This window comes from Bubalus kerabau, chromosome 7 (assembly GCF_029407905.1).
Source record: "Bubalus kerabau isolate K-KA32 ecotype Philippines breed swamp buffalo chromosome 7, PCC_UOA_SB_1v2, whole genome shotgun sequence".
NCBI lineage: Eukaryota > Metazoa > Chordata > Mammalia > Artiodactyla > Bovidae > Bubalus > Bubalus kerabau.
The window spans coordinates 88,136,370-88,149,867 of record NC_073630.1 but is presented as its reverse complement, the minus strand read 5'-3'; the positions used below and the strand labels follow the sequence as shown (position 1 = coordinate 88,149,867).

At 39.1% G+C, this 13,498-nt stretch overlaps 1 protein-coding gene across 1 annotated transcript in view; it reads left to right on the top strand.

Annotated features, from left to right (window-relative positions):
* Positions 1–13,498, top strand: part of LOC129657094 (transmembrane protease serine 11B-like protein) — a 29,036-nt gene that overhangs the window by 2,632 nt on the left and 12,906 nt on the right. The window contains exon 2 of the mRNA XM_055587410.1: positions 77–192. Within this exon, the coding sequence (XP_055443385.1) occupies positions 77–192 (116 nt within the window). The remainder of the gene's footprint in view (positions 1–76; positions 193–13,498) is intronic.

The window sequence follows — 13,498 nt, the reverse complement described above, 5'->3', positions numbered from 1 at the left end:
CAAGAGAAAATAAATAAATATTTGGAATGGCTGACTTTTCTAATATGCCTTTCTTATTCATATTCTTTACTTGCAGACCAGTGACAGTTTCTCGGACATCTTTGCCACCGTGGGTGATTGTCCTCATCGTGTTTGGAGTGGTGGCAATCCTAGGAACCACTATTGGTCTCCTAGTTCATTTTCTGGCAGTAGGTTGGTAAAGAAAACATTTCTATTTCTTTAAGTTTGTTGCAATCTTCATTTCTACAAGACAAAGAAACAATTGCAAACAACAAATAATCTCCTTTTAGAAAGGCCATTAATGAATGACCCAAGATCCCAGAAATAAGCATTGTCAACATTTGTCAGTGTATTACAGACATCTTTTTGAATATACACAGGTAACATAATGTATGCTTTATAAAGACATGAGTGCATAGATAATTGGTAAAAAGTGAAAGTCGCTCAGTTGTGTGTGACTCTTTGCCACCCCATGGACAACACAGTCCATGTAATTCTCCAGGCCAGAATACTAGTGGGTAGCCCTTCCCTTCTCCAGGGGATCTTCCCAACCCAGGTCTCTGACATTGCAGGTGGATTCTTTACCAGCATAATGTATGCTATATAAGGACATGAGTGCATGGAAAATTGGTAGATAGTCAGAAAAAGTAATCTACCAAGATGGTATCAAGGGTGTTATTTTATATTGATAATTAAAATATTATACTCATTGTATGTGATGAAGAGAGAAGGAAATGGCAACCCACTCCAGTACCCTTGCCTGGAAAATCCCATGGACAGAGGAGCGTGGTAGGCTACAGTCCATGTGATGAAGAGAAATCAAAGAATATTGAATTTTGACTATTTGTTTCTTGATAACAAAGATATTAACAATAAAAAGTCTTCTCTACATACATTTTAAAAAAGACTTTGGAAAACAAGAGAGAAGTTGGAGTCATTTTTAAAAATCATGTGTTTTAACTTTAGACATTGTTATTCATATCCTGCTATGAAAGTTTAAAAATAGGTACACAGACTTCTCATTTGTCTGTCACACTTCCCAGTAGTTTGTTACCAATATTATTATTTTTCACTGTCAACATTTATAGCACTTTATTTTGGTTTACAATTATAATTACTACAGTTTTGGAATTTTGAATGAATATATTTTCATATTCAAATATTCATATGCTCACCATTACTCCTTTATCCATGACTTTGCTATGCTTGGATTTTTTTTTTCCTCCTAAGCTTCATATCAGAGAAGGCGATGGCACCCCACTCCAGTACTCTTGCCTGGAAAATCCCATGGACGGAGGAGCCTGGTAGGCTGCAGTCCATGGGGTCGCTAAGAGTCGGACACGACTGAGCGACTTCCCTTTCACTTTTCACTTTGATGCATTGGAGAAGGAAATGGCAACCCACTCCAGTACTCTTGCCCGGAGAATCCCAGGGATGGGGGAGCCTGGTGGGCTGCCGTCTATGGGGTCGCACAGAGTCGGACACGACTGAAGCGACTTAGCAGCAGCAGCAGCAAGCTTCATATACTTTAGTTTTAAGAGTCAAACTGTTACAGCTTTTTATAAAAAAGCAAGCCCTCCTCCGCTACCCTTATTTCCCATTTCTCAGAGCAGCCGTTTTCAACTGTTTGGTTCTTAACATTGCTGCTGCTGCTAAATCACTTCAGTCGTGTCTGACTCTGTGTGACCCCATAGACAGCACTCCACCAGGCTCCCCGTCCCTGGGATTCTCCAGGCAAGAACACTGGAGTGGGTTGCCATTTCCTTCTCCAATGCATGAAAGTGAAAAGTGAAGATGAAGTCGCTCAGTCGTGTCCAACCCTCAGGGACCCCATGGACTGCAGCCTTCCAGGCTCCTCTGTCCATGGGATTTTCCAGGCAAGAGTACTGGAGTGGGGTGCCACTGCCTTCTCCGCTTAACATTGCTATTACCTGGACTTTTCAGCTATCGATATCTATTTACTTTCTACTATTCATGTCAGACTTCTACACTCCCTGGCTACATGGTTGTTGATTTGGAATTTCCCTTTAGCGACTTTCTAAGAGTTATTTTCAACTGTCGACTGTGTTTAACCCCCTAATACCTGGATTTCCTTTTTATTATTTTATTCACTTAACTGTGGGCTTCTCTGATAGCTCAGTTGGTAAAGAATCTGCCTGCAGTGCAGGAGACCTCGGTTCAATTCCTGGGTCAGGAAGATCCTCTGGAGAAGGGATAGGCTATCTGCTGACATGTTCTTGGGCTTCCCTTTTGGCTCAGCTGGTAAAGAATCCACTTGCCATGCAGGAGATCTCTCTTTGATCTCTGGGTTGGGAAGATCCCCTGGTGAAGGAAAAGGCTACCCATTCTAGAATTCTGGCCTAGAGAATTCCATGGACTATATAGTCCTCAGGGTCTCAAAGAGTCAGAAAGCAAATTTCACTTTCACTTAGTTGTGGAATGTATGTTCCAGAAACTTTCAGGGAAGTTTACATTTTGACATGTCTGAAAATATCACAATCTACTCTTGACCTTAATTAACAGTATAGAATTCTAGGTTGAAAAATGTTTTCCTTCTGAATTTTGAAGTTAGAGCTCTATAATCTTCATGTTTTATAGTTTCTGCCAAGAATTCTGATGACATTTTGATTCCAAATTTTTGAATGAAAACTCTTCTCCTACCCTCCCATCTTCTGAAACCTTATTGGATTTTTTTTCTTTGTCTCCAGTATTTTGAAATTTTATGGTAATTTGATATAATCTAGATCTTATTTTTATTCATTGTGCTGGCATTTAATGGGTCCTTTCAATCTAGAAAGTGAAGTGAAGTGGGATTCTTAGGATTCCCTGGTGGCTCAGATGGTAAAAGCGTCTGCCTGCAATGCGGGAGACCCGGGTTTGTTCCCCAAGTTGGGGAGATCCCCTGGAGAAGGAAATGGCAACCCACTCCAGTACTCTTCTCTAGAAAATTCCATGGATGGAGGAGCCTGGTGGACTACAGTCCATGGGGTCGCAAAGAGTCGGACATGACTGAGCGACTTCACTTTCTTTTCTTTCTTTCAATCTAGAAACTCATGTGCTTCAGTTCCTGAAATTTTTCTTAGATTTTTTTCCTTTGATAATTTTCTAGCCTTTTTTCCCTTTTTCTGGGGCTACTGTAATTTGGATATTAGGCTTCCTAAATGTAGTCTCTAATTTTCTTATGTTTCTTTCTATTTTTCCATCCCTTAGTATTTTTAAAAATGACTTTCTTGGTCATTTTCTCAAGTTTATCTTCCAAACTTCTACTGAATTCTTTAATTCTGCAGTTATATGTATAACTGCTTTTTAATTATCTGGTTGTTCCTTTATATAACATTTTGGTTTTATTTCTTACAAAATTTTCTCTGAATATAATAATCTGTTTTAGTTTTTAGTCTCTTTCCTCAAATGTTTTCTCTGTTTATTTTGGCAATATTTCATATTAGATACTTGTCTCAAATATATGTTAATCTTTCAGCTCAGTGTCTGCTAATATTTAAGATTAGAGATTAAAGAGCTGACTGAAACTCACTATGAAAGAGATATCTGTTGACAATGGTTTTAACTGTAGACTGCTATTTAGGTGGTTTTGTTGAGAGAATTCAAGTTACCAGTACGTTTAGATATTTTTTCTTGAACTGGTCAGAATTCCTCGGTGTAGAGAAACTTCATTTGTTTTACATGAGCATATTCTGGGCTGGGGGAAAAATGAAGTGGGGTAGGGGAAGAATTCAGCATATACATTTTTAGAATGTGCACGTGCTTTCAACAGTGTCTCAGTTTTCACTAATCCAGAAAATTTAGCAATTGGGGGAGTTGACAATTGTGTCAATCATTTAGAGCTCTTTAAATTAAGCCTTCCCTTGTCTTTTGGTCTTTTTCTGAGCTTAGAGAAAGGAGAATGTTGTAGTTCTTTTACTCCCACAGCCTTAAATAGAAATGTTCTCTTAAACTCTATGGCACCTAGAGCACTCAGTACAAAAAATACAAACAAAAAACCAAAACCCAATCCTTCAAAACCATGTGTGTGTAAATTGCAGGGTTTCTATACAGAAATAAGTTGTAAGTAATCAAGTCATGGCAAGGTTGTAAAATAAATCTTTCTGCACCTTATCTTTCTCAATTCATATTTGCATTTGGACTACTTTAGAGATGAGAATGTTAATCATAAGGTGCAAATATGTGTTTTAGATTTTTCATCTCTAAGGGGTTATTTTCATCTCATCAGGTACCAACAGAGTACAAAGGCTATATTCACAGTGATCTTAGCATACTGAACAAACTCAGTGATATATTAGGCTTCTTGCATAGAATTAAAGTAAGAATAGAATACTCAAGAAATTATTTCCGTGGACTTCCCAGGTGGTCCAGTGGTTAAGAATCTGCCTACTAATACAGGGGGCACAGATTCGAACCCTGGTCTGGGAGATTCCACATGCCGTGGGGCAGCTAAACCCATGGGCCACAACTACTGAGCCTGTGCTCTAAGAGTCCACACACTACAAGACAAGCCACTACAATAAGAAGCCCTTGGACAGAGGAATCTGGTGGACTATGGTCCATAGTGTCTCAGAGAGTCTGACACGACTGAAGCAACTTAGCTCGCATACAAGCACAGCAACTGGAGAGTAGCCCCCACTTGCCACAGTTAGAGAAAGTCCACCTGAAGCAATGAAGACCCAGAGCAGCCAAATATAGATAAAGAAAATTTGAAAAAGAATTGATTTCCTTGTTCTAGGGTATAGTTTCTCAGCCTTAAATATCTTAGATATTAAATGTTCCAGTTTATCCACTGGCTCTGGGAAGGTGCTCCTTGCAATTGTAATAAAATCAGTTTGGATCTGGCCAACTTATTGATTTACACTGAAGAATAGTCATGACTGACTATTATAATAAGTAGAGATATTTCAGTTCAGTCAGTTCAGTTGCTCAGTCATGTCCGACTCTTTGTGACCCCATGAATCGCAGCACGCCAGACCTCCCTGTCCATCACCAACTCCCGGAGTTCACTCAGACTCACGTCCATCGAGTCAGTGATGCCATCCAGCCATCTCATCCTCTGTCGTCCCCTTCTCCTCCTGCCCCCAATCCCTCCCAGCACCAGGGTCTTTTCCAATGAGGCAACTCTTCTCATGAGGTGGTCAAAGTACTGGAGTTTCAGCTTTAACATCATTCCTTCCAAAGAAATCCCAGGGCTGATCTCCTTCAGAATGGACTGGTTGGATCTCCTTGCAGTCCAAGGGACTCTCAAGAGTCTGCTCCAACACCACAGTTCAAAAGCATCAATTCTTTGGCACTCAGTTTTCTTCACAGTGCAACTCTCACATCCATACATGACCACTGGAAAAACCATAGCCTTGACTAGACGGACCTTTGTTGGCAAAGTAATGTCTCTGCTTTTCAATATGCTATCTAGGTTGGTCATAACTTTCCTTCCAAGGAGTAAGTGTCTTTTAATTTCATGGCTGCAGTCACCATCTGCAGTGATTTTGGAGCCCAAAAAGATAAAGTCTGACACTGTTGCCACTGTTTCCCAATCTATTTCCCATGAAGTGATGGGACCGGATGCCATGACCTTTGTTTTCTGAATGTTGAGCTTTAAGCCAACTTTTTCACTCTTCACTTTCACTTTCATCAAGAGGCTTTTTTTTTGTTTTTAATTTTTTTTAATTTAATTTTATTTTTAAACTTTACATAATTGTATTAGTTTTGCCAAATATCAAAATGAATCCGCCACAGGTATACATGTGTTCCCCATCCTGAACCGTCCTCCCTCCTCCCTCCCCATTCCATCCCTCTGGGTCGTCCCAGTGCACCAGCCCCAAGCATCCAGTATCGTGCATCGAACCTGGACTGGCAACTCATTTCATACATGATTTTTTACATGTTTCAATGCCATTCTCCCAAATCGTCCCACCCTCTCCCTCTCTCACAGAGTCCATAAGACTGTTCTATACATCAGTGTCTCTTTTGCTGTCTCGTACACAGGGTTATTGTTACCATCTTTCTAAATTCCATATATATGTGTTAGTATACTGTACTGGTGTTTTTCTTTCTGGCTTACTTCACTCTGTATAATAGGCTCCAGTTTCATCCACCTCATTAGAACTGATTCAAATGAATTTTTTTTAATGGCTGAGTAATACTCCATTGTGTATATGTACCACTGCTTTCTTATCCATTCATCTGCTGATGGACATCTAAGTTGCTTCCATGTCCTGGCTATTATAAACAGTGCTGCGATGAACATTGGGGTACACGTGTCTCTTTCCCTTCTGGTTTCCTCAGTGTGTATGCCCAGCAGTGGGATTGCTGGATCATAAGGCAGGTCTATTTCCAGTTTTTTAAGGAATCTCCACACTGTTCTCCATAGTGGCTGTACTAGTTTGCATTCCCACCAACAGTGTAAGAGGGTTCCCTTTTCTCCACACCCTCTCCAGCATTTATTACTTGTAGACTTTTGGATCGCAGCCATTCTGACTGGTGTGAAATGGTACCTCATAGTGGTTTTGATTTGCATTTCTCTGATAATGAGTGATGTTGAGCATCTTTTCATGTGTTGGTTAGCCATCTGTATGTCTTCTTCGGAGAAATGTCTATTTAGTTCTTTGGCCCATTTTTTGATTGGGTCATTTATTTTTCTGGAGTTGAGCTGTAGGAGTTGCTTGTATATTCTCGAGATTAGTTGCTTGTCAGTTGCTTCATTTGCTATTATCTTCTCCCATTCTGAAGGCTGTCTTTTCACCTTGCTAATAGTTTCCTTTGATGTGCAGAAGCTTTTAAGGTTAATTAGGTCCCATTTGTTTATTTTTGCTTTTATTTCCAATATTCTGGGAGGTGGGTCGTAGAGGATCCTGCTGTGATGTATGTCAGAGAGTGTTTTGCCTATGTTCTCCTCTAGGAGTTTTAGAGTTTCTGGTCTTACGTTTAGATCTTTAATCCATTTTGAGTTTATTTTTGTGTATGGTGTTAGAAAGTGTTCTAGTTTCATTCTTTTACAAGTGGTTGACCAGATTTCCCAGCACCACTTGTTAAAGAGATTGTCTTTAATCCATTGTATATTCTTGCCTCCTTTGTCAAAGATAAGGTGTCCATAAGTGCGTGGATTTATCTCTGGGCTTTCTATTTTGTTCCATTGATCTATATTTCTGTCTTTGTGCCAGTACCATACTGTCTTGATAACTGTGGCTTTGTAGTAGAGCCTGAAGTCAGGTAGGTTGATTCCTCCAGTTCCATTCTTCTTTCTCAAGATCGCTTTGGCTATTTGAGGTTTTTTGTATTTCCATACAAATTGTGAAATTATTTGTTCTAGCTCTGTGAAGAATGCTGTTGGTAGCTTGATAGGGATTGCATTGAATCTATAGATTGCTTTGGGTAGTATACTCATTTTCACTATATTGATTCTTCCAATTCATGAACATGGTATATTTCTCCATCTGTTAGTGTCCTCTTTGATTTCTTTCACCAGTGTTTTATAGTTTTCTATATATAGGTCTTTAGATCCTTTAGGTAGATATATTCCTAAGTATTTTATTCTTTTTGTTGCAATGGTGAATGGAATTGTTTCCTTAATTTCTCTTTCTGTTTTCTCATTATTAGTGTATAGGAATGCAAGAGATTTCTGTGTGTTGATTTTATATCCTGCAACTTTACTATAGTCATTGATTAGTTCTAGTAATTTTCTGGTGGAGTCTTTAGGGTTTTCTATGTAGAGGATCATGTCATCTGCAAACAGTGAGAGTTTTACTTCTTCTTTTCCAATTTGGATTCCTTTTATTTCTTTTTCTGCTCTGATTGCTGTGGCCAAAACTTCCAAAACTATGTTGAATAGTAATGGTGAAAGTGGGCACCCTTGTCTTGTTCCTGATTTTAGAGGAAATGCTTTCAGTTTTTCACCATTGAGGATAATGTTTGCTGTGGGTTTGTCATATATAGCTTTTATTATGTTGAGGTATGTTCCTTCTATTCCTGCTTTCTGGAGAGTTTTGATCATAAATGGATGTTGAATTTTGTCAAAGGCTTTCTCTGCATCTATTGAGATAATCATATGGTTTTTATTTTTCAATTTGTTAATGTGGTGTAGTACATTGATTGATTTGCGGATATTGAAGAATCCTTGCATCCCTGGGATAAAGCCCACTTGGTCATGGTGTATGATCTTTTTAATGTGTTGTTGGATTCTGATTGCTAGAATTTTGTTAAGGATTTTTGCATCTATGTTCATCAGTGATATTGGCCTGTAGTTTTCTTTTTTTGTGGCATCTTTGTCAGGTTTTGGTATTAGGGTGATGGTGGCCTCATAGAATGAGTTTGGAAGTTTACCATCCTCTGCAATTTTCTGGAAGAGTTTGAGCAGGATAGGTGTTAGCTCTTCTCTAAATTTTTGGTAGAATTCAGCTGTGAAACCGTCTGGACCTGGGCTTTTGTTTGCTGGAAGATTTTTGATTACAGTTTCAATTTCCGTGCTTGTGATGGGTCTGTTAAGATTTTCTATTTCTTCCTGGTCGAGTTTTGGAAAGTTGTACTTTTCTAAGAATTTGTCCATTTCTTCCATGTTGTCCATGTTATTGGCATATAATTGTTGATAGTAGTCTCTTATGATCCTTTGTATTTCTGTGTTGTCTGTTGTGATCTCTCCATTTTCATTTCTAATTTTATTGATTTGATTTTTCTCCCTTTGTTTCTTGATGAGTCTGGCTAATGGTTTGTCAATTTTATTTATCCTTTCAAAGAACCAGCTTTTGGTTTTGTTGATTTTTGCTATGATCTCTTTTGTTTCTTTTGCATTTATTTCTGCTCTAAGTTTTAAGATTTCTTTCCTTCTACTAACCCTGGGGTTCTTCATTTCTTCCTTTTCTAGTTGCTTTAGGTGTAGAGTTAGGTTATTTATTTGACTTTTTTCTTGTTTCTTGAGGTGTGCCTGTATTGCTATGAACTTTCCCCTTAAGACTGCTTTTACCGTGTCCCACAGGTTTTCGGTTGTTGTGTTTTCATTTTCATTCGTTTCTATGCAAATTTTGATTTCTTTTTTGATTTCTTCTGTGATTTGTTGGTTATTCAGCAGTGTGTTGTTCAGCCTCCATATGTTGGAATTTTTAATAGTTTTTCTCTTGTAATTGAGATCTAATCTTACTGCATTGTGGTTAGAAAAGATGCTTGGAATGATATCTATTTTTTTGAATTTACCAAGGCTAGCTTTATGGCCCAGGATGTGATCTATCCTGGAGAAGGTTCCATGTGCGCTTGAGAAAAAGGTGAAATTCATTGTTTTGGGATGAAATGTCCTATAGATATCAATTAGGTCTAACTGGTCTATTGTATCGTTTAAAGTTTGTGTTTCTTTGTTAATTTTCTGTTTAGTTGATCTATCCATAGGTGTGACTGGGGTATTAAAGTCTCCCACTACTATTGTGTTATTGTTAATTTCTCCTTTCATACTTGTTAGCATTTGTCTTACATACTGCGGTGCTCCCGTGTTGGGTGCATATATATTTATAATTGTTATATCTTCTTCTTGGATTGATCCTTTGATCATTATGTAGCGACCATCTTTGTCTCTTTTCACAGTCTTTGTTTTAAAGTCTATTTTATCTGATATGAGTATTGCTACTCCTGCTTTCTTTTGGGCCCTATTTGCATGGAAAATCTTTTTCCAGCCCTTCACTTTCAGTCTGTATGTGTCCCCTGTTTTGAGGTGGGTCTCTTGTAGACAACATATTTAGGGGTCTTGTTTTTGTATCCATTCAGCCAGTCTTTGTATTTTGGTTGGGGCATTCAACCCATTTACGTTTAAGGTGATTACTGATAAGTATGATCCCATTGCCATTTACTTTATTGTTTTGGGTTCGAATTTATACACCGTTTTTGTGTTTCCTGTCTAGAGAATATCCTTTAGTATTTGTTAGAGAGCTGGTTTGGTGGTGCAGAATTCTCTCAGCTTTTGCTTGTCTGAAAAGCTTTTGATTTCTCCTTCATACTTGAATGAGATCCTTGCTGGGTACAATAATCTGGGCTGTAGGCTATTTTCTTTCATCATTTTAAGTATGTCTTGCCATTCCCTCCTGGCTTGAAGAGTTTCTATTGAAAGATCAGCTGTTATCCTTATGGGTATTCCCTTGTGTGTTATTTGTTGTTTTCCCCTTGCTGCTTTTAATATTTGTTCTTTGTGTTTGATCTTTGTTAACTTGATTAATATGTGTCTTGGGGTGTTTCACCTTGGGTTTATCCTGTTTGGCACTCTCTGGGTTTCTTGGACTTGGGTGATTATTTCCTTCCCCATTTTAGGGAAGTTTTCAACTACTATCTCCGCAAGTATTTTCTCATGGTCTTTCTTTTTGTCTTTTTCTTCTGGGACCCCTATGATTCGAATGTTGTAGCGTTTAATATTGTCCTGGAGGTCTCTGAGATTGTCCTCATTTCTTTTAATTCGTTTTTCTTTTATCCTCTCTGATTCATTTATTTCTACCATTCTATCTTCTAATTCACTAATCCTATCTTCTTCCTCTGTTATTCTACTATTTGTTGCCTCCAGAGTGTTTTTAATTTCACTTATTGCATTATTCATTATATATTGACTCTTTTTTATTTCTTCTAGGTCCTTGTTAAACCTTTCTTGCATCTTCTCAATCCTTGCCTCCAGGCTATTTATCTGTGATTCCATTTTAATTTCAAGATTTTGGATCAATTTCACTATCATTATTTGGAATTCTTTATCAGGTAGATTCCCTATCTCTTCCTCTTTTGTTTGGTTTGGTGGGCATTTATCCTGTTCCTTTATCTGCTGGCTATTCCTCTGTCTCTTCATCTTGTTTAAATTGCTGAGTTTGGGGTGTCCTTTCTGTATTCTGGCAGTTTGTGGAGTTCTGTTTATTGTGGCGTTTCCTCACTGTGTGTGGGTTTGTACAGGTGGCTTGTCAAGGTTTCCTGGTTAGGGAAGCTTGTGTCGATGTTCTGGTGGATGGAGCTGTATTTCTTCTCTCTGGAGTGTAATGAAATGTCCAGTAATGAGTTATGAGATGTCTATGGTTTTGGGGTGACTTTGGGCAGCCTGTATCTTGAAGCTCAGGGCTGTGTTCCTTTGTTGCTGGAGAATTTGCTTGATATGTCTTTCCCTGGAACTTGTTGGCCCTTGTGTGGTGCTTGGTTTCAGTGTCGGTATGGAGGCATTTGATGAGCTCCTGTCAATTAATGTTCCTTGGAGTCAGGAGTTCCCTGGAGTCAGGGTTTGGACTTAAGCCTCCTACTTCCAGTTATCGGTCTTATTTTTACAGTAGTTTCAAAACTTCTCCTTCTATACAGCACCATTGATAAAACATCTACGTTAAAGATGAAAAGTTTCTCTACTGTGAGGTCACTCAGAGAGGTTCACAGCATTACATGGAGAAGAGAAGTGGGAGGAGGGAGTTAGAGGTGACCCGAATGAGATGAGGTGGAATCAATAGTGGAGAGAGTGGGCTAGCCAGTAGTCACTTCCTTATGTGCACTCCACAACTGGACCACTCAGAGATGTTCACGGAGTTATACAGAGAAGAGAAGAAGGAGGCAGGAGACAGAGGTGGCCAGAAGGATAAAAGGGGGAAATGAAAAGGAGGGAGACAGATCCAGCCAGTAATCAGTTCCCTGAGTGTTCTCCACCGTCTGGAACACACAGAAATTCACAGAGTTGGGTAGAGTAGAGAGGGGTTAGGGAGGAGATACAGGCGACCTGGTGGAGAAAACGGAGAGTCCAAAGGGAGAGAGAGCAGTCAAGCCAGTAATCTCATTCCCTAGTGAAAAATGGGTCCTGAAGATTGGGTTCTTAAAGGTAGAAAATTGGTAACAAATACATAAAAGCAAAAATTAAAAATCTAGAGTAGAGTTTGGAATTTCAAAAATGCGATGTTAAGGAAAAGAAAGAGAAAAAATGAACAAAGAAAAACAAACAAGGTTGCGAAAATTATAAAGAAACTACAGGTACAAAATTGATAACTAATACCAAAAAGCAAAAATTAAAAATCTAGAGTAGAGTTTGGAATTTCAAAAATAAAATGTTAAAAAAAAGAAGAAGAAAAATAGAGAAAACAAACAAACCAACAAAAACAATGTCGCAAAAATTATAAAGAAAATACATGTACAAAATTGATATCAAATACCAAAAAGCATACATTAAAAATCTTGAGTAGAGTTTGGAATTGCAGGTATATGATGTTATACAAAAGAAGAAGAGAAAGAAACAGAGGGGAAAAAAAAGTCACAGAAATTATGAAAAAAACTATAGGTACAAAATTGATAACATATACCAAAAGGCTAAAATTAAAAATCTAGAGTAGAGTTTGGAATTTCAAAAATACAATGTTAAAGAAAAGAAGAAAAACAAAACAAAACAAAACAAAACATGGTCAAAAAATTATAAAATATATATATGAAGTTTGCTGAAGAAGAAAAAAAAAATAGCATCTTTTTTTTTTTTGCAAAGTAATAGTTATAAAAGTGAAAATTAAAGGACAATAGAGGACTTAAAATTTTTTTTAAAAAAAAGAAAGAAAGATTGATCATAAAAATAGTAAAAATATATCTAGGTCTTTCACTGGTTTTGTTGTGAGTATTGTGGGTTCAGTTCATTTTTGGCTAGTTCCTTGGTCTGACTTATATTTCTCGAGATCTATAGGCCCCTTCCTATGTAGTCCGTAGTAACCACAGGGTTTTAATCTATAGTCTGTAGCTTCCAAGGCGTTTCCCTCTGTTATAGCTTCTTCTGTTTGCTGGTCTCTTCAGTGTCTGGTTCCCGCCCTGACACAAAGGGGACGGTGGAGGACACTATTCTTTTATTTTATTTAGGCTCACTTGTTCAGCCGCGCTGTGGGGAGGGAGGGAGGGAGGGATGCTGCAAACAGATAACACTGGCGTGCGCTCCCAGTGCCTCAGCCACACTGGGTCTGCCCCAGCTCGCGGCACGTGTAGCCTCCCTGCCCACACTGCTCGGGCTCTAAGTTGTTCCGCCAGGAACAATCAGAGGCCGGCCCTGGGCTGAGCTCCCAGGTCCAAGCCGCTCAGGTTCAGGCACTTGGGTAGTCCTCAGAGGCACAGACTCGGTTGGGCCTGCGTTTTGTGCTCTTCCCAGATCCGAGCAGCTCAGGTGATGTGTTTGGCGGGCGCCAATGCTGCAACCTATCGCCTCCCCGCCACTCGGTTATCTGGGTGTAAAACCGGCGCACCTTCTCAAGCAGATGTTGACCGTCCAGACCCCCAAGAAGTTTTAGTTAGCAAAGAAGCCTGCTTACAGTTTTATAGATAGTGTCTCTCTTGGGCTGCAATTGCCCCCTTCCGGCTCTGGCTGCCTGTCACCGGAGGGGGAAGGTCTGCAGCTGGCTATCTCTGTTCAGTCCTTTGTTCTGTGCGCGGGCCTGGCGGTGTCTTAGGTTAGGGCTGGCTTTTCGCGTGGTAGATATCCCACAGTCTGGTTTGCTAGCCCAAATTATTTCGCTCAGATAGCGCTCAGGATATTCGGGCGGATTCTTAC